This window comes from Polypterus senegalus, chromosome 5, assembly GCF_016835505.1.
Source record: "Polypterus senegalus isolate Bchr_013 chromosome 5, ASM1683550v1, whole genome shotgun sequence".
Taxonomy (NCBI): Eukaryota; Metazoa; Chordata; class Cladistia; order Polypteriformes; family Polypteridae; genus Polypterus; species Polypterus senegalus.
The window spans coordinates 121892031-121912631 of NC_053158.1; the positions used below are offsets into that span (position 1 = coordinate 121892031).

A 20601-nucleotide genomic window follows, 5' to 3' on the forward strand; every position below is an offset into this window, starting at 1 on the left:
GTCGCCATGAGGTGTACTTTTCACTTTTTAAACCTCTCATTGTTTATTGAAAGCTAATATTTTTACTTCCTATTTGTAATACTTTGCGTTTATTAACATCTGCCAACAGTTTGTCCAAGCCTATATTTTGTCTAGGCCCTTTGTATAATTTACTTTCTTAATGATTACCTGCCCTTCCCCCAATTTAACAACAACAACATTTATTTATATAGCACATTTTCATACAAAAAAATGTAGCTCAAAGTGCTTTACATAATGCAGAATTTAGTATCATATGTAAACTTAACCAGCTTGTTATTTATGTTTTACCCATTGCTTACTTTATTTTGCTTATTTTAGTGGGCTGATCAGTTAATAAAACAAGCTCAAAGATTAAAAGCAGTCCCTGTGTCAAAGTTCATGTAGTGTGCGAATTGGGGTCAGTAACTTCCATTTTCAAGTTATGTTAGCTGCACAATCAGTGAGGCTTACTCCATGAACATAAGGATTGTATTTGAGTAAAACAATGCCGTTATAGATGATCTTTCTAAATTAAGTATAAAGGTATCCACTATGCCCATAATGGCCATGTGAAACTGCTTGTCGAATTTTTGCTTCACCATTGGCTACCTTTTTATCCCACAGACCTTATGTTTTAGAGATTATCATTTTCATCCTCATCGTTGTTATCTTCTACAGAGTGGACATTTTTTGTATTTACCCCAAGGTTGGTTAGTTGTCCCCAAATCTTTTTCGTCCACTCTCCACAGACTTGGCCATTCTTTGAGGTGAAATCTATTCTTCTCTTGTCATATGCCACCACCTGCAGCCATGTTGTCTTCTGCATCTGTCTGAGCTTTATCCCCTCCAAATCCATCACAGTATCTCCGTACCCAGTCATCCTTTAAGATGTGCTTCATAAAACTAGCTTAGTCTGTTTTCCCCAACCACAAGGCATATTGCCTCCTTGCTAAGTCTTTCTCTTACGCACTGACACTTCATGCATACACCCATATGATAATTCTCATCTTTGTTCTTTGCAACCTGTTTCCTGTTCTGCCTTCACTTGCCACACGTAATTACCGCTCAGAATACTATTTCTCGCATAGTTTTCATAAACATTTCAGTGACATAGGGTCTACTGAATAGGTCACAGCTTCCAAAGTTTCATCCATGCTGCACCTCTTACTCTTATCGATACTTAGGTAGCAGAATTTCCTTCCTTTCATTTCCTCATTTTCCTTGCAAACCCCTGTTTTTTCACTTCATGAATTTTCACAACTGCTTTTCTAATATTTTACTTCCTTATAAAATGTCTTGTTGACTTCCACCTTTATTTTCTGGAACTTCTTATATCATCTCCTTTTTCTTTTATTGCTTTCTCTACTTTAGCATTTCCATACCACTTCAAGTCTCAGCCCACCTTTTGTTCAACTCCAGACTTACTCACAATTCAAATACCAATTCATTTCTCTTTCTGCGTTGTATCACCAAACTACTGTATCCGCTGGCCTTCTACATTCCTTATACCAAATCCAAAGCCCCAGTGAACTCACTTAGAGCCTCCACCTAGTACATACCATCTTTATGAGGAACCTTGGATGTCACACCTAATCAACATGTATTTATTTTTGTTACTTCAGGTGAGCCTATATACATTATTGTTTTAAGAACTTGTTTTAATTGTTTTAAGAAATTCAGCAACCTTACTTGCTCTCTTCACCTCCACCTCTTTGCCTATTTTTCAGACATTACCACAATATTGCTTTCATTGCTTGCCCACCAGAAAAATGTCATTCTTTTACTATGCCTATTAAATATTTGTGTGCCTGTACTCTCCATGATCTGGCTCACACAGCTACTTTCTTTCACTTTAGTACTTCCAATTTCAATTCCAAGTGACAATCCTATTTTTTTTTTTTATTACATTTGTTAGTCATTGCTTCTCCATTTTGTCCCTTGCCATCAAGCCCACCTCCCCACAGTGCATCGGATCTGTTTCATCATAAACAATGTTTTCCCCTACTACAACCACTGTGAATCTAGTTTTAAAGTTTAAAAGGACAAAACATTTAAAGGTATTTATTGAAAACATCCTAATCATGTATTCTTAATAGGTACAAGATATAGGGCAAAATTGTATCCAGTGCATTTCCACTCCCTTGTTTCCCTTTTTTACCTCCCTATTGACAGTATCTGGGTTTGCAGACCACTCTGCTTTGTGTAAGTGGTAAATGTTGGAACAGCACATGAAGGCATTTCATTTCAGCCGCCACTTTTATTCCGGGTCAGTTAGGCAGTGCATTTCCTGATGGGAAGAATGCATCTTTTATTGTATTAATGCATAATTAATGTATACTGCTACAAAAAAGGGTGTTTTCCCCATCTGTTTTTATACATTATTGATTATAGTTTACACTTTATTTGGTCAGATCTTTTAATGGCTTTAGTAGTTTACTGTTTCAGGATTAAAGATAGCTAAGGTAAATTTCCTTCATTTATTTGGTGCACAAACTAGCATTGATTTAGGGGGTCAAAAGAACTGCTGTCCTTTTAGTAATTTTCATAAGTTCATAGGAACGTATAAAACATGAATAAATCACTGTATAAATGAAATGTATTAGTATTACAGACTTTCACATGTCACAGTGGTTATTTTATGGTTTGTTACTTTGCTGTATCATGACCTAGGAGATTTGACCATTATTTAAAGGAACCATGAATGTTGCTCAGTAGTAACCATGCAAGATATTTCACCTTGGTAGATATACCAGATAAATATTAGACCTTAAAGGCACGCCAAATGACCAGGACTACTAACAATTCACCTGGAATGGTCCCCTGCTGCTATTGTAAGTCTGCTATTCAGTATAGCCTGTTGTCCATGGATGTTGATGCAACTTGGGGAAATTTTACAAAACATTACACAATGCTCATGCAAAATGAGAAATTGTAGAATTACTGGAATTATTATTATTTAGCCCAGTTCAGCTCAGCCTATGGTCACTCTGTTTTACATTATTAGGTAGACAGAATGGTGTAGTCTAAGGCAATTGACTTTAAAGTCATAAGGTTGCCAGTTAAATTTCTGTCTCTGCCTACTGTGACCCTGTGAAAATTTCTGAACCTGCATTTGCTTCTTTTGTTAAAAAGAAGTTAAAAATATTGTAACTTATCCTGATCTTGTAAGTCACCTTGCACAAAAACATCAGCCATATACTTAGTTGCTGAAACTTGTACTGTGACAAAAACAGTACATGAAAAAACAACCTAGCAGTTGGTAATAAAAAAATAATGTATCAAAGTAAAAAAAACTTACATTTCAATAGATTTGTATCCAACTCCAATTAAGAAAAATAAATGCCAGACATAAACATATGCAATATGTATTGGGAAATTTCAGGGGAAAATGATTTAGCTAATGAAAGTAAAGTGTACCATTGTGATCTGTTTGTACAGAAATGTGTATCTTAAAGAACTTGATTTTTTTACCTTCTGTGTTTTCTCTAAATGTTTTGAGTTTAAATGTTAAAAAAATAATGCAATAGATGATGAATGTTTAAAGAAACTAAATAAATATAGTGTAAAGACCTTCATTATATTAGTTTTGCATATTTGGCCTTCAATTTGATTACATATTTGGAAACTATTGATCCTCTTTCACTTGGTTCTTTATGTGTTTTGGTGATTTATATTTTGAAAGTCATTATAATCAATGCAATATATTGTTTAATATGTTTGTTTAATGCTGAATGCCTATGTTTGAGTTTAACTTTGGAATAAGCAGGTTAGAAAATGTGGGACACTTTACTTTCATAGAACAATCAGGATTAACAATGATAAAATATGTATTTATTTTTTTTTAAACAGTTGAACTTGGTCTAAATGAGGATGATGCTTTTGCTAAGGGACCTACATTATCTGTCTACAAAGAATATTTTGAATCTCAGTTCTTGGCAGACACAGAGCGGTTTTACACAAGGGAAAGTACTGAGTTCCTGCAGCAAAACCCTGTTACGGAATATATGAAAAAAGTAAGAAAAATTTGATCTTAGATCAGAAATTGTGTTTAAGCCTAATGTTAAAATAATTACATTTATTTTACTATGTAGTTATTTTTTTATAGGTGCTTGCTGAAAGACAACAATGTATATTTAAAGATCTAGATTTCCATTATATATTGGTAAGAGGATTGCCATGAAGTTTTTCGAGCCAGTAATTTGCAAAGACACATAGGAAGATAGAAACTGTTGTAGCTTTACGATTGACAGTTATACAGTTTAGCTCAGCCATTAATACTACAAGATGGCAAAATAATTATACATTTAATGATTAATAACTTTTTGTTTAATGTATATCTATATGATTTTAGTTTCACAAAGCAAATGAAAGTTGGTTTATTTAATATTTATATTTTTTGTAGCCTGCGTTATACAATTATTTAGATTTTTAGTTGTAGCTTTTTGTGTAGTTTGTGCTCATTGTATCAGATGAACTTTCTTTGAAGTGTTTTAATTTAAGTATATATGGTTTGACAAGTAATTTATATAAATAGATATGCATTAGATATATAGCTTAATATGCTTGTGTGTGGCAAAGTGTTTTGGCATTCTTGCAACTTCAGGAGAACTTCACGTAAAATAGTACTTTAATGAACACATTTCTTTTATGGGTCATACTCTTCTTTGCCTCTGGGGTTACATGATTAATGATTGAGATATTGTTTTTTGTTACTTTTTTTCTCTTTGTCCCTGATTTTTGACATCTGACACATGAAACCTTCTATCCCCAGAACATGCTATGCATCTAAACAGTATAGCATCATACAGCTGTTGTATTCAACATCCTGAAGGAACACGCTTTATAGGTCAAATTGTGGATATAAGATGAATGTTCCGAAAGACGTTTTTATATTCAAGTATTAATCTTCTGATATACTATATAACTTAAAGTTTAAGAATAATATCACTTTTCCTTCCTTCCTTTAGTTTCCTTTTCTTTCCTTCCATCTATTTTAGGAGGATAATGGGACAAAGTAATGAAGTAATGCACAGTTTTTGTAGTCTGCTAATATATTGACAGAATTCCTTCTAATATGTTTGCTGTAATGAACAAATTCACAGACTTGATTTTAAAGTAACTAAGCTTCTAGATCATCTTAGTTTTTCTATTCTTTCCCTTAATCCAGTTAGCAATTTATATTGTTGTTTCTGTATTTTACAAACAAAAGCAACATTTATTTATATAGCACATTTTCATACAAATGATGTAGCTCAAAGTGCTTTACAGGATGATAAAAAAATATATAAAAATAAGATTAGGCAATACTACGTAACAAAGAATAAAGTAAGGTGTGATGGCCAGGTGGACAGAAAAAACAAAAAAAAACTCCAAAGGCTGGAGAAAAAAATAAAATCTGTAAAATTCTACCTAACATAAATTTAAATCAGTCCTCATGGTCTTCAGGTTTCACATGGAAGAATTAAATGATGATGGTCAAGCGCACATCCAGCTCTCAATCCATCAATGTAGGGACTGCGTGGTGCCTTGATCAGGTAGTGGTGGCACAGATTGCCACCACAGAAAATCGGAAAAAGAACAGCAGAGAAAGTAGGAGTTAGTATGAGTTGTGGATATACTAATCCTTGAAGTAACAAAAGAGACAAAACTCAAGTCTGTCAAGCGTTTGAATAGAAGAGCTTTAACAGAGATCAGTAAATATAAGTATTTCACTGCAATATCATGATGATAATTTTTCAAAATACATATTTGTATTCTTTAAGTATTCATTGCTTATGCAGGTAACAGCAGTGCTGCTCAGATGGATTTACTTGTACTGGCCACTTATGTTGTGCTGTACTACATGGCATTGTTATCTCACAGCACACATTATTTTTTAATATAAGTGCCTGTTTTATACAGGTACTTTTATTTTGCAGGTATAGTTCTTATCTATACAATGAGGTAAATCATTGAGGTTTTAAATTGGTTCCAACACTCATACATGAAACATGTTTCTAGCTTTTTTTCATCCAAAAAATCTATTCATTTTTGAAGCCTAGGTCTTAAAAATATTACAAATAGTAATATTTAACAGATCAGTCAAGTGAATTCAAATTTCAGATGTTCGAAACTTAAATTGTTCCAGTGTGTGAAATCAAACTTGTCAGTTTTATATGAATCCTGTATTTTGGAACTCCTATTCAACAGCCTTTGTTTTGCTGTTTTCAAGGTTTTTTGTGTGAGTGATCAGACTTTATTTCTTATGCCTGTGTATAAATCCAGAACTTGAAAATTACTTGGGCTGTCCTTACCTGTACACAATAATTTTATAACTTTGAAACAGCGTTACATTCTTCAATTTACTGTTCAAATATATGATGAGAGATTTTACTTATGGGTTATATTTATAAACATTAATTTGCCTTTCAAACCCTAACAGATTACACAAATTGTGTTTTTACAGATTCAGTTTTAGCAGTGAAGTACAGTAGGCTGCTTTGTTTGTCCCACTAACTTCATGTATGTATGTATGTATGTATGTATGTATGTATGTATGTATGTATGTATGTATGTATGTATGTATGTATGTATGTATGTATGTATGTATGTATGTATGTATGTATGTGCAACTCTGTTAACACACATTACGTGTGGTATTAATAGGGAGATGTGCTTTGACCATCAAAGTATTGAAACAATAAGTTTATTTTATTTTGATATTAACAAATGCACCAACTGATGTTCATGATTTAGACCAGCTAAATAGCCACTTCATTTGAAATTCGCTTGCTGTTACCATTGTTTGCACTGGCAGTCCTCCTACACATCACAGTCCTATATTTGTAACTGTGGATGTGTGTAAGTTGCTTCCCAGCCTGACCGTGATAGTGGTTAGAAAAACTGACAGGTGATTGGCATCTGTAGAAATGCTCATTGCAATCTGAGAAAGAATAGAGGCTTCACATTCATTTATTGGGGACGTGCAGGACACTATTTGAAAGTGATTAATATTGTTATCTTTTCTTTCCTATTAGAAATGTGTGGCAATAGAAGTTAAAGAATTACTTCTTATTTGATTGGTAACATTATTTCACTCTCAAAGCATGCTCCAATCTGTTTTTGAATTAATTACATACAGGTAATAAGATAAAACTGGCAATAACGTGAGCCTTTCTGTGGGTGTTGCTTTTTTTTTTTTTTTATACAATATAAAATGTATGATTGCAGCACTCGCGTTCCTAAATTCACTTGCACAAACTCAAAAGCATTTCCATGACTTACACTGTTTTTCTATTTGACATTTGTTAATGCAGTGCTGTTTTATCAAGGCTGTGGAGTCGATGCACACAACCTTCGACTTAGACTTCTCAATTTATGGTACCTTCAACTATAAGTCCTCTCTTTATAATTTAACCCATTATATAGTACTGGTCAGAAGTTTGTGGTCACCCAGAAATGTTCATGTTTTTGATAGAAATTGAATCCTTTTTTATCAAGATAAAATAAAATTGATTAAAAAATATAGGCATGGCATTACTAGTTTGTGTAATGTCTATTACTTCTTGAAATGACTGATTTTTAATTTATTATTCATATATGGCTACAAGCCCTATTTTCGAACACCTGAATTTGTCTTGTGCAAAGTCTGAAGTACAGTATGTGGGGTAAAAAAAATCCTTTTTTTTTTGCATTTTTTAGTCGTTTTGTTTTTTGTATTTTCCATGCATTGTATGTATGGGTTAGTATAAGATTATAATCAATGTATTGTTGCTGTTAACATGTTAAAAATAATTGTTACATCATTTTTTAATATACATTTTTTAACAAGTTTAAAATCAAACCACAAAATAAAATATTCTTGAAAATAAGCATATGTTTGTGATGGTGTGGGTCAGCTGCATGCTTCCACTCACCTTTTGGGAGCCTCTTGAACCTGACACCATCAATAGTTATGACCAGGTTGAGGCAAGCAAATGAGGAAATTTCCATAAAGCGAGTGCTTTTATTTAAAACAGTTGAATAAACAGTTTTCCAAAAATTGTGCTGTGCAAAAATTTAATGAATAAATAATCCAATAAAATGTGAATTAGTGGAATAAATGTAAGTAATATAATAATGTAAAATAGCTTTTCTGTTATTATAGGAGATGGGATAGGAAATCTCTGTTTCATCAGTTTAAGTTGATGTGTTTGCAGTGTGGTATTGGAGATCACAGTAGCACATTCTCATTTTTGTGATGTCCAGTGCTGCTTGATAAATAAGCAAATATTTTATCTCCAAAATGATATTTGTGTGGAGCATTCCTAAAACATATATTACACCAGTGCATGATGATATATTAGGATTAAAGATTATTTTACTCTTGAAAGGTGTGTGAGATACATAGTTTTAAGTGTAATTACATGATAGTTTGATTAAATTGTAAATAAAAAATTTATGATGCTAGAAGCCTATATTTAGTTAATCAAAGGATCCACACAAATTTATAACTAAAGAGGACTCTGATAGTCTGGATTCCAAACAACTTCCATGACTTAAACATCTTTTTAAATTAAGTAAGGTTGAAGTATATGCATATGTAGCAGATTGAAGTACATGTACTCAGTGTTCTCCCTAGCGTCTTTTAGCTGGGCGCTCGGCTGTCATTTCGCATGACATTGTGAGATGACAGCAGTAGATGTAATGATCTGCAGAGATGGCAAGGTGGGAAAATATTTTAGAAGCAGGATCGCAAATTGTGAGGGGAGAGGCGCGGGACAGGATGTTGCCGATCACTCGGTGCTAAAGCTAATAGGAGGCGAGAAAAGGACTGAAAAAAAAAAAAAAGTCTAGTGGAACCAGCCTGTCAGATATAAGAAAAATGGCGTCAGGAAGTGACGTCTCTGTTCTCAGTGTCAGTGAAGTCTGTGTAATGCTTCTAAGCTTATGTCGAGAATAAAGTCGACATTTCCACTTTATTGTCACTGTTTATCTCAAGATTAAAGTCGACATGTTGACTTTATTCTTGTAGTTTGTTATTAAAGTAGAACATCGTAAACTAAACTTCATCTTAAAATGAATATTTAATTTACTAGATTTTTTCAAACCCTGTCATAAATTATGTAGCGCGTGAAATGCTTTGTGTTATCGTGTGGTGATTGGTTATGTGGAGAAAGAAAAAGGAAGGATAGGAATTGGGGTTTTGGTAGGTCGGATAGAGACAGCACACATGCAATAAAGAAAACCCGCTCAGAAGAACATCCATTGAATTCTGTGTTCGTGTCTCCGACCAACAGATCACAATCCCAACATTTGCACAATATTTAAGTTAAACCTGTGCGATACCCATTCATACATCCAGTTTTTTGGAGCCTCGTCATACCTGCCATAAAGTTCTCTACACTGAACATGCACCTGGGGACCCCTTGCTGCGAGGGAGCAGCACTACCGCCACACTACCATGCATGTTTAATACATGCTTGAATGCATTTCATCATGAAAATGATATCAAGTATTTATCTTAGCATTGCAAATATTCATAGAGCAGGAATATCATCAAGTGAATGTATTCTGTGCTGCGATCCCTGCCGGTGCCTCATCAGTGCAAGAGGAAGTCCATTTAAGAAGCGTGTAGTGATTAACAACTCGGTCGTGGAATACTTGACACAAAGCATTTAATATGCTACATTACCTTATACACTATGGGGTTTGAGAAAATCTAGTAAATTAAACATTGATTTTAAGATGGTTTAGTTTACGGCATTCTACTTTAATGACAAAATAAACTATGAGAATAAAGTGGAAATGTTGACTTTAATCTTGACATAAACGACGAGAATAAAGTCAACATGTCAACTTTATTGTCGTCATAAACGTCAAGATTAAGGTGGAAATGTCGAGAATAAAGTCAGCATGTCGACTTTAATCTCGATATAATTGGCAAGAATATAGTCAACATGTCGACTTTATTCTCGACAGATAGTTTTTTGTTTTTTTTTCTTCACTGTGCCCGTATTTTTTTTTTCTTCACTGTAGCCCTAATACGCTTCTGTAGTTTTGTTAAAGTGACCCACCTGCCATTCTTTTTTTGTTCATATCTTGCCCTGCTATAGTGCAAGTGTGCATTGAATATCCAACAGGCTCTCACTTTCCCACTCAAATGTCTTACTCATAGGTACTTTTAATTTTTTCCAAATGTTTTACCAACATGAGCAAAAAAGTGTTCAGAAAACATCATCAGGGGAAATCTCTTCAGCACACACTCTGCCAATTGATAAATCTAAGCACCGCTTATCCAGCATAAACAAACAATGGTTTAAAGACTTTGATTGGCTAATGGCCAAAAAAATGGTATGTGCTGCTCATTGTACATGAAATATTCAAACAAACATCCCCCAAGGAGGGAGCTACCTTGGGTAAACGTGCCATGCATAAGAATTTGAAAAGAAAGCTTGCTGAACCATGAAAAAAGTAAAACGCACATTGAGTCTTCTGCTGACCTTTTAGGAAAGCGTGTACTAGGGCAAACTGAAATGGGTCAAATTGAAAGATCTGTATCTTTGTTAAATAACTTTCAGAGAGATGTCTTTGTGGGAGCTTTAAGATCCATGTATTGGTTGGCAAAAAATGAGTTGCCACATACAACGTTGTTTGAAAAGCTGTTTGAACACTGTAAACAAATTGGTTGGTCCTTTTTAGAACATCTCAATTTTGGCAAAAATGCACACTACACCTCTGAAAGAATAATGCAAGAGCTGCTGGATGTCTTAGCATCAGAAATAAAATCTAACATACTGAAAAATATACACGCTGAAAAGTTTTTCAGTATTCTGTGTGATGAAACCACAGACATCTCAGTTGTAAAACTATTATTTACAGGTCACTAAGAGGTCAGAATTAGTTTTGTATCAACCTGCAATACGATTGATGGCAAAATGGAGACTATAACCAACACACTGATTATGGACACTCTAGGCTTGAAAATTGCTAATCTGGTTGGACTGCTGCCAGATGGAGCGGCTGTTATGATTGGAAAACAGAAAGGTGTGGCAAAACTGCTTAAAGATAAAAACATCTGGACTCTTGTTCAACTGCCTCTGTGTTAACCACTGATTGGCCCTTGCAAGTGCCCAAGCAGCAGCTGCTGTACCTTATTTAATAAAACTGAAGGACATCTTAAGGCAGCTGTTCTATTTCTTCCAAATTTCTTCAGTAAGGATGGCTGGTTTAATGGAAATCTAAAATATTCTGAACATTCCCCAGATTAATCTGAAAATGGCCAGTGACACTAGATGGCTGTCTCATGACTTTGCAGTACAGTCACTACGGCAGTGTATGATGAGTGTTGTAGCTGTGCTGGAAAGAGAGGCCACTGAACGAAATGACATCACAGCTGAAGGATTAAGCAGATGTATTAAAATGTAACAATTTTGTTTCCTCTCTGATGATGCTTTCAGACATATTACCTTTGTTGTCCAACTTATCTAAGGTTTGGTGAAGGCAAGATGTCAATCTTACCGAAATTGAGCTCAGTTTTGCTTTCCACAAAATTGTCCATCATGAATTTGAAAGACACTCCTGGGAGTTATTTTCAAAGCCTTCATCATTGTCTGGCAGAAGAATGGTCAGATCTCCACATTGTTTATACACAGAGTGATGTAATGTCATTCAAAACTGCAACATATGATAAATACCTAGAGACAGTTGTCAAGCACCTAGATGCAAGATTCCCTGACATGCCAATTATTTCCAGTTTTTCAAAATTTTTCAATGCAGAAACTCACGATTCAAGCAAGTCTGCCGAAATTCTTTTCGATCATTACTCCAAAAATGGAAGCCCTCCAATTTTAAAATATGAAAGTAGCAGGCAAGAATTGACTTTTGCATCAAAAATGATCAGAAGTCAATCATACAAAGACTTCAGTCCAAAAAAGATTTCCATAAAAATGGCAACGACATCAGAGCTCAAACAGGCGTTTACAAATTTAGCCAGACTAGCTCATATTGGGCTAGTGATCCCAGTGAGCACAGCTGAATGTGAAAGGGGGTTTTCTGCCTTTTAAAGGATCAAGACATATTTGAGAAATCGCATGAATCAAAGCACGCTAAATAATCTCATGCTGATCTCCTTGGAGGGCCCAGATCCTGGGGACTTTGATTGGGAAAGCTGCAGAAAACTGGGCCTCTAGGGAGAAAAGAAGAGTAAGTATTTAACTGAAGACACCTTCTGCATATGCAAGCTGGCTTTGAAGAGTATTTTTAAATTTTTCTTCATTAGGTTTCCCATACTTTTTTCATTGTTTTCACTTTTCTTCCCGACAGCAACAATATTTGTGCCTCTTGGTATATGTCATAACAATTGTTATTTAAAATTTTTGTTAGGGTTGCAGGATCCTGAATTGGATACTTCTTAAATGTAATAAAAATATTTTGGCACAAGTGTCAAACCTTTAAAAAGGAAGTCATATTGAGCATTGGAAAATAATAATAATGAACTAATAAAAATAGTGCACATTTAATTTTCTCCACCACCAAATTTCCCCGTCCCTCCCCACCCGGCTACTTTTTCATGCCACCTGGCTGGTAAAGATTTCAGGGGAGAACACTTTGTACTGGATCAGCTGAGAATTGTATTACTGCTGTATTTTATATGTTGGCTTGATATCTCAAATGAGTGATGCTGCACTGGTATGTTATTTCAAAGCCATCTATTGTCTACTCTTAGTTTGAAGAACAATATATGAAATGCTTCTAAGCATTGTGGATTGTTGTTACATTCTTTTGATCCTGGTTATTCATTACTGTGTAAAATTTTAGCTTGACAATAGGATGTAGCATTTTGTTATTCTGATATTTGTTATCTAATAAAGAAGTTACTTGTCTCTTCCTGGCCAAACCTCAACAACTTACATGGCTTGATTCTCATTTGTGAATGAATAACTTACTTTTCCACTTATTTTAAATGTAATTGCTATCTGCTTCTGTCCAACTCTGAATGTAATTTGCATAATGTATCACCAATGCATTTACACCTTTTTTTGTTTAATGTTGTCAAGCGCCATCTGATCATCACATGTGTTAATACAGAGGTAAACAGATGTACTATTTCCTTTAGCTACAAATTCTTGCATGCATCTGTACTGCGGTTCTCACTTGACTTTTTGTGCAGACTTAATATTTTTCTTCAATTTTGATGTCTACCTCGTGGCTACTGGTACCTTTCTTAACCTGCTGCATTGTTCAACAAAAGAAAAGCAGATAATGAGGAAAGACCATTTAGAAATGTGCAAGGCAGAATATTCTGTTGTGGTGAGCAGAGAGGCATCTATGTATCTTATTTGAAAAGAAAATCTGATGATAGTTTTTTCTTAATATACGAGGTGTGGCAGAAAAGTAATGAGACTGGCAACACTGCAAGCGATCTGGCAACGCTGCGCTGTTGTCCTTGATAGAGCACGTGTATCAATACCCTCCCATAGCTCAGTGCGAGTTTCAACTCCTTCCGTTAACTACGTGATTTTTGTGACTGCTATTAGCGAAGTTGTGTTTTTGGTTGTGCGTCACGCAAAATGGAACAGCGGAATTTGGAGCAACGTTGTGCCTATGGGGAACATTCTTTATCCTGAGCTCAAGTTTTTCAGGGAGGCCTTCAACTTCTAAAACCACTGAAAACATTGAACGTGTGAACACTCTTGTGAGATCAGACCGTCGTTTAACATTAAGAATGTTGAGTGAACAATTAAATTTGAACAGATTTACCGTTCATCAAATTTTGACTGAACATTTGCACATGCGAAAGGTCTGTGCCAAAATGGTGCCGAAAAACCTCACAATTGAGCAGAAGGACAATCGAAAAAACGCATTCCTGTGGTTCCCTAGCCCCCTTATTCACCTGACCTCAGTCTGTGTGACTTTTTCCTTTTTCCTAAACTGAAAAATGTCCTCAAGTGACGTCATTTTGAGACTTTAGCAAACATCCAAAAGAGTGTAACGGACATGCTGAAGACCATACTAATTGAAGACTTCCAGCGCTGCTACCAACAGTGGGAACAACGTCTCCATTGGTGTGTAGCTGCCCAAGGGAACTACTTTGAAGGGGATAACATTGATGTTTGAAAAAAATAAAAACATTGGTAAATAAAAAATCAGTCTCATTACTTTTCTGCCACACCTCGTATTTCAGTCCATTTTGAGAATATAAAGAGTTACTTTGGTCCCTGGTAAAGTAGTTTGACTGCCTGCTTTTAAAATAAACAAAAAAAACACGTCTGCAACACTTCAAGTTAGGTACTGTAAAAATTCATCTGTTACTCATTTATTGTTATGAAACAAGACCTTAACAAAGGTTTCTTTTGGTCTTCATAGCACTTCATTAGATGGGTTTTCACTTCTGTCATGATGGTAAAATTGCTTGTTAATATGAAGGATTCACAAGTCTTATATTAATATGCCATATGAAGAGAAATGTGTCTTAGTTTAGCCACTACAGACCACTCCAAAGTGAAGTTGTTATTAGTAGTTCACATTACAGAGATGAAAAATGCTGCTACTAATACAAAACTTATGTGACTGATGAAACATTTAATGTATGTATATATTTGAAATGTTGAGCTAATATATTTTTTGTGTTATGCATAAATAAGTACTGAAATTAATTGTGATTACATCACAATTGTGTAGCAGTGCTTGATATCAACTACTGCTTTGTGAAAAAAAAACTATTTTTGCAAAAAGTTTTTAACAATAAGTTCAATTTTCGCTCACAGGCAGAGGCTCGGTTACTAGAAGAACAACGAAGAGTTCAGGTTTACCTGCATGAAAGCACGCAAGACGAGCTGGCACGGAAATGTGAACAAGTATTGATTGAGAAGCATCTGGAAATATTTCACACTGAGTTTCAGAATTTGCTAGATGCAGATAAAAATGAAGGTAGTGTAATATTTTTTTCTGCACCAGAAGTGCCTTAACTATTACTTTTTGATGTACATGCCATTTAGGATTTAAAAAGGTTGATAGAAAGCATTTTCTTCAAAGAAATACTTTATTTTATCAAACAAAACAAATAAGGCTAAATTGATGTAATTTATCATACACTAGTTTGTGAGCAGAGCACTTCATATCACCAGTACTGAATTGTAAAGTAGTAGTGGGTTACTTATTTTATGACTCAGTGTCATTTAATAGGACATTAGATTAGCATCGATAAACTTTATTAATTTCATGGGGAAATTCAAATGCATATACTGTAGGAGCAGAAACAAACAAATATATGCCTCTACAATCAGAAAGAGACTGTACAAGTTTAACTTGCATGGGAGGTGTGCAAGGAGGAAACCTTTGCTTTCCAAGAGAAACATCGAGGCCAGACTGACATTTGCCAGAGATAAAGTTGACAAAGACCAGGACTTCTGGAATAATGTTCTTTGGACAGATGAGTCCAAAATTGAATTATTTGGACACAACAGCAGAGGACATGTTTGGCGTAAACCAAACACAGCATTCCAAGAAAAGAACCTCATACCAACTGTGAAGCATGGAGGTGGAAGTGTCATGGTTTGGGGCTGCTTTGCTGCAGCAGGACCTGGTCAGCTCACCATCATAGAATCCACGATGAATTCTACTGTGTATCAGAAGGTGCTTGAAGAACATGTGAGACCATCAGTTAGAAAATTAAAGCTGAAGCGAACTGGACCATGCAACATGACAATGACCCAAAACATACTAGTAAATCAACCAAAGATTGGCTGAAAAGAAGAAATGGAGAGTCCTGGAAGACCGATGTCGAAGACTGGTAGATGGCTACAAGAACCGTCTCACTGCAGTTATTTCAGCCAAAGGAGGTAACACTCGCTATTAGGGGCAAGGGTGTCCTATCTTTTCCTCAGAGAATAGGCATTTTTGTAGAATGACATTTACAGAAGATAAAAGACTTTTCTTCAGTTTTCTTTGTTTATAAAAACCACATGCTTTCAAAGGGTGTCCTAATGTTTTCACATGACTGTAGGAGCAGAAACAAACAAATATAAGAATATATAGTCACAGGACAGATAATACATCCAATCAATCAATTGATAAATAAATTAATAAATGCTTAAACAAAATAAACTTGACTAGTACATCTGGTGGAAGCAGTTAAATTGTCTGATAGCAGTGGGCAGAAAAGTCCCACAGAGGCGCTTCTTAACACTGATGGAATGAGCCAGTGGCTGAAAGTGCTCCAAGGCAGCGCCTCCTGGAGGTGATGTAGGGGATTTTTCATGATGGCATCCAATTTTGCCATAATCCTCTTTTTCCACAACAGCTTCCATTATGTCCAGGGTTTGTCCTATGATGGAGCAGGATTCTTGATAAGTTTGTTCAGGTGTTTTTTGTGCTCAGCTTGCTTCCCCAGGACAGTGCATTGTAGAACACCACACTGCCTTCAATGGACTGGTAGAACATTTCCAGCAGCTTGCTGCACACTTTTAAAGACCTACATCTCCTTAGCAAATACAGTGTGCTCCGGTCTGTCTTGTACACTGCTACTGTGTTGTTCGATCAGTTCAGTTTGTTTTTTATGTGAATCCCCAAATATCTCTACACCACTTCCACGTCTTCCCTCTGAATGGTGACTAGTCTCAAAGGCTTCTTATCAGGTCGAAAGTCCAGTTCTTTTGTCTTGCTGATGTTCAGTTGTAGGTTGTTGTCCCTGCACCACAAGACAAAGTACTCCTTGACTTTTTTGTATGCTGACTTACCTCCATTATTAATGCAGCCTTTAAATCTATAATTACCAAGGTCTACGAAAAAACTCGTAAACTCGGCCCACGTTAAATCTGTTTGCACCTCTCCATCAGCGTCTTTTGTCTTGTAGTTGTGTCGATAAGCAGCAAGTAGCCTACTATCCCATCCCCCCACCGCCGCAGAAACGGCAAAGAGCTCTACCAGCTCAAGCCTTGTTTATCTGGGAGTGAGGTACCGGGAGCTGTATAGTGTAAGTAATATATCGTTATTTGGAACACATGCATTTCATCCGTGTCTACAAGGATCTACGTAAGTGTAGCATGACAGAAATGTTGAACACATACCTAAAATAACTTTTTTTATGTTTTAGTACTAATGACAAAATTTTGATATGAAGTGTATAATGTGTGAAGACTGAAGTCCAAATATCAAATAAGCACTTTCACAAAAGGTACAAGTATAACAAAACTATTGCACTTTTATTCAAGACTATATAACCGAAGAAAAAGAAATTGGATTAGTGTACTTCGTTATGACTGCTTTGCTAGTACAGTGGTAAGAATTGCTGACTCGTAATCAAGAGGTCTCGAGTATGAGCCATGCCGCAGCACAAAATAAACGTTTTGAGTAGTGAGCTGCTCTTATTGTTACTATTATACTGTACAATAAAAACATACATGTAACAGCCGGTGTAAATGTATGGTGCTTGTAAAGGTTAACTTTTTTTTACTGGGACCAATCTGACTGCTGCAACAGGCATGATATTTTACTGCTGGATTTGGCTGGGAGTATCCTTGGCTGTGTCATGTTTCTCCAGTTACTTCATCAGGTTGCAGGAAGAATACTTCTGGAGTCGCAAGCAAGCTTTCATCCCAAATGCAGCATAATTGACAAGATCTTTGTCATTAGCCATCTCCTAGAAAGAGCTGTGAGTTACCAGCGAGATGTTGGATTTGCCTTCATTGACCTATGGAAGGCATTTAACTCTGTCAGCCGTGAGATGCTTTGGGAAGTACTCTAAGTTTAGGTGTCCCCCAAAATTCCTCATTATGCTCTGTCTCTTCCATGGTGGAATTGGGCAGAGGGCCTTTTTTGGCAGGGAAACATCTGCTCCCTTTCAAAATCACTGTTGTTTTCAAGCAAGCCTCTGTCCTGGCTCCAGTGCTTTTCAACATTTACCTTGTCACCATCACTCTTTTCTCCAGAAATGCACTTGGACACCACTGATGGAGTGTGGATCTGGTACCCTGATTTCAATGTGTTCAACCTCTGAAGATTATCAGCCCACTCAAAAACCTCCTCGACAATAATTTATGAGCTCCACTATGCTGACGTTGTTGCTGGTGTAGCTCTTCACCCAGAAAGCCTTCAGAGAACTTTTGAGTCTTTACACTAAGTCTGTTCTCGGATGGGCCGGGAAATCAGCACCTCCATGACTCTTCAGACTGCCTTCCAGCATACAGATCTTCCAGTGGACATCAAGATCTGCAACAAGACACTGGGCAACACACAATCCTTTCCCCTATCTTGATGCATAATATCTAGTGATGTCTCTGATTGAGGAAATTGCGATCCACCTCCAACTAGCCTCTGCTGCATTCGGCTGCCTATGCAAGTGTGTTGTCTGTAACCAAAATCTGTGCATGGCAACCAAGGTTGTGCTATATCGCGCAGTATGTATATCAAAACTCTGCTATGGGTGCGAGTCATAGACTCCCTACTGCAAGAAAATCTGCACATTAGAAGCATTCCACATTCACTGCCTCCAGAGGATCCTGGGCATCATTTAGGAGGACAGGGTTCCACACAGTAAAATTCTGGAACGTTGCTCATCAACTAGAATTGAGGCCATGCAACTCAACCGTGTCTTCTGCTGGCCCAGGCAAGTTATGAGTCTCAGATATCTTGGATGGTCCTGTATGTTACTTGCTGAAGGATCCTGGTCTCAAGGTGGAGCAAAAAAACACTGGAAGGACTGCTTGAAGTGTTCTCTCAAGGCCTGCTTCATTCCACATATGCAACCTGAGACACTTTCTGAGGACCGCCTACTTTGGAGACGGACAATAAATGAAGGAGTCCTTCACCATTACCATCAAAACCAACCTACTGAGCCTTGGTGGCAATTCCATTGCCCATCGTGCACCTGAGTCTGCCTTTGCCAAATTGGCCTGCTCTCCCACCAGGGTAGACAAAGTAGGGGCAGTGATAGATATGGACAAATGGGTGGACAAAGTCATCGTTGGATCGATGGACAGTCTTGACAGCCAATAATGAAACACTTGTTCTGGAAAAGGCTTATTGTCGATTTTCTTAAACAAACATTACTTGTGTTTATCCTTTTCATATGTGTTGTACTTGTGTCTCGAAAAAAGTTATATTTCAAAATTTCTTTCTATTAAAACATATGGGTTGTTTATAGAGGTAGTTATTGATTTTGGAATACATGAAAATTCTGACTTTAGGATATGTATTGTGATTATTCATTAAGATTTCTTAAATTGCTTTGTAGTTCCTTGGCCTTGTGGGAATATCTTAAGATTTCACTCTTTTTGAGGCAATTTCACATTTAGTGATTATACTTTTCATTTTTATGTGTTTCATTTCTTCCTAGATTTGGGCCGAATGTACAATCTTGTCTCCAGAATTACAGATGGATTAGGGGAACTGAAGAAACTTCTTGAAACACATATTCACAACCAGGGACTAGCTGCTATTGAGAAGTGTGGTGAAGCTGCCCTCAATGTAAGTACTTCTGTCATTGCTTCTGTTTATTGTAGACTAGCAAAATACCCGCGCTTCGCAGCAGAGAAGTAGTGTGTTAAAGAAGCAATGAAAAAGAAAAGGAAACATTTTGAAAATAACGTAACATGATTGTCAATGTAATTGTTTTGTCACTGTTGTGAGTGATGAGTGTTGTTGTCATATATATATATATATATATATATATATATATATATATATATATATATATATATTATACACACACACATAAACATATATATATATACATATCTATACATATACACATACATATACATACACACACATATATACACACAAATACATATATATACATACACACACACATATATAAACATATATATACATATACATACATATCTACATATATACACACACAGCTATTTCGTATCAGTGCAATACGCTGCTTGTTAAAACGGATAACTCCTGCTCTTACGTGCAAGTCTGCATGGATATTATGAACTATCGTATTTGTTTAAGTTCTATTTAAATTTTAAATTGAAGGAATTTTTATTTAGTCGACAGAAATATCTTTGGTAGGAATGGTAAAACAGACAGGAATATTATTCTGAATAAATCAACTCAAACCTTAAACAACTTATAATATTTTGCTCTCCATAAAAATATATTCTGTCTAAATTATACAAGTTAGAAATAAAGTAAACGTTAAAAGAACAAACATTCAAATTTCTTTACTCTTATGTAATTTTATATAAAAATAAACTTAGATTTTAAATATCCCAAAAGATTTTGCTCTCCATAAAAATATATCCTGTCAAAATTATACAAATTCAAATATGAACATGCTGCATAACAAAACCTGGAAATATAAATAAAATGTGTTCCTTTCAGCAATAACAAATCAAATCATTCAGTTGTCTTTGCTCATATGTCATTTTAGAGCTGGACGCCTGGCATCTTTTTGGCAACAGGTTCGTTTATGTTTGGTGTGAGGTTCTGTGTTGTGGAGATTCTCAGGATGGATTGCAGGTGCTCATCAGTGAGGCGACTCCTGTGTGCTGTTTTGTTAGTCTTTATCACTGAGAAGAGCTTCTCACACAGATATGTGCTACCAAACATGCACAAGGTTCGAGCCGCATGTAGACGGACTTTTTGTTCTTCAAAGTCACCAAAGCGCCGTGCAAACTCAGTGCGCGC

General features: G+C 35.8%; 1 protein-coding gene across 1 annotated transcript in view; it reads left to right on the forward strand.

Annotated features, from left to right (window-relative positions):
* The window catches only part of cul1b (cullin 1b), a 173229-nt gene that overhangs the window by 65334 nt on the left and 87294 nt on the right, over window positions 1–20601 (forward strand). The window contains exons 7-9 of the mRNA XM_039753311.1: window positions 3850–4013; window positions 14727–14889; window positions 19295–19425. Coding sequence (XP_039609245.1) covers window positions 3850–4013; window positions 14727–14889; window positions 19295–19425 — 458 coding nt within the window. The remainder of the gene's footprint in view (window positions 1–3849; window positions 4014–14726; window positions 14890–19294; window positions 19426–20601) is intronic.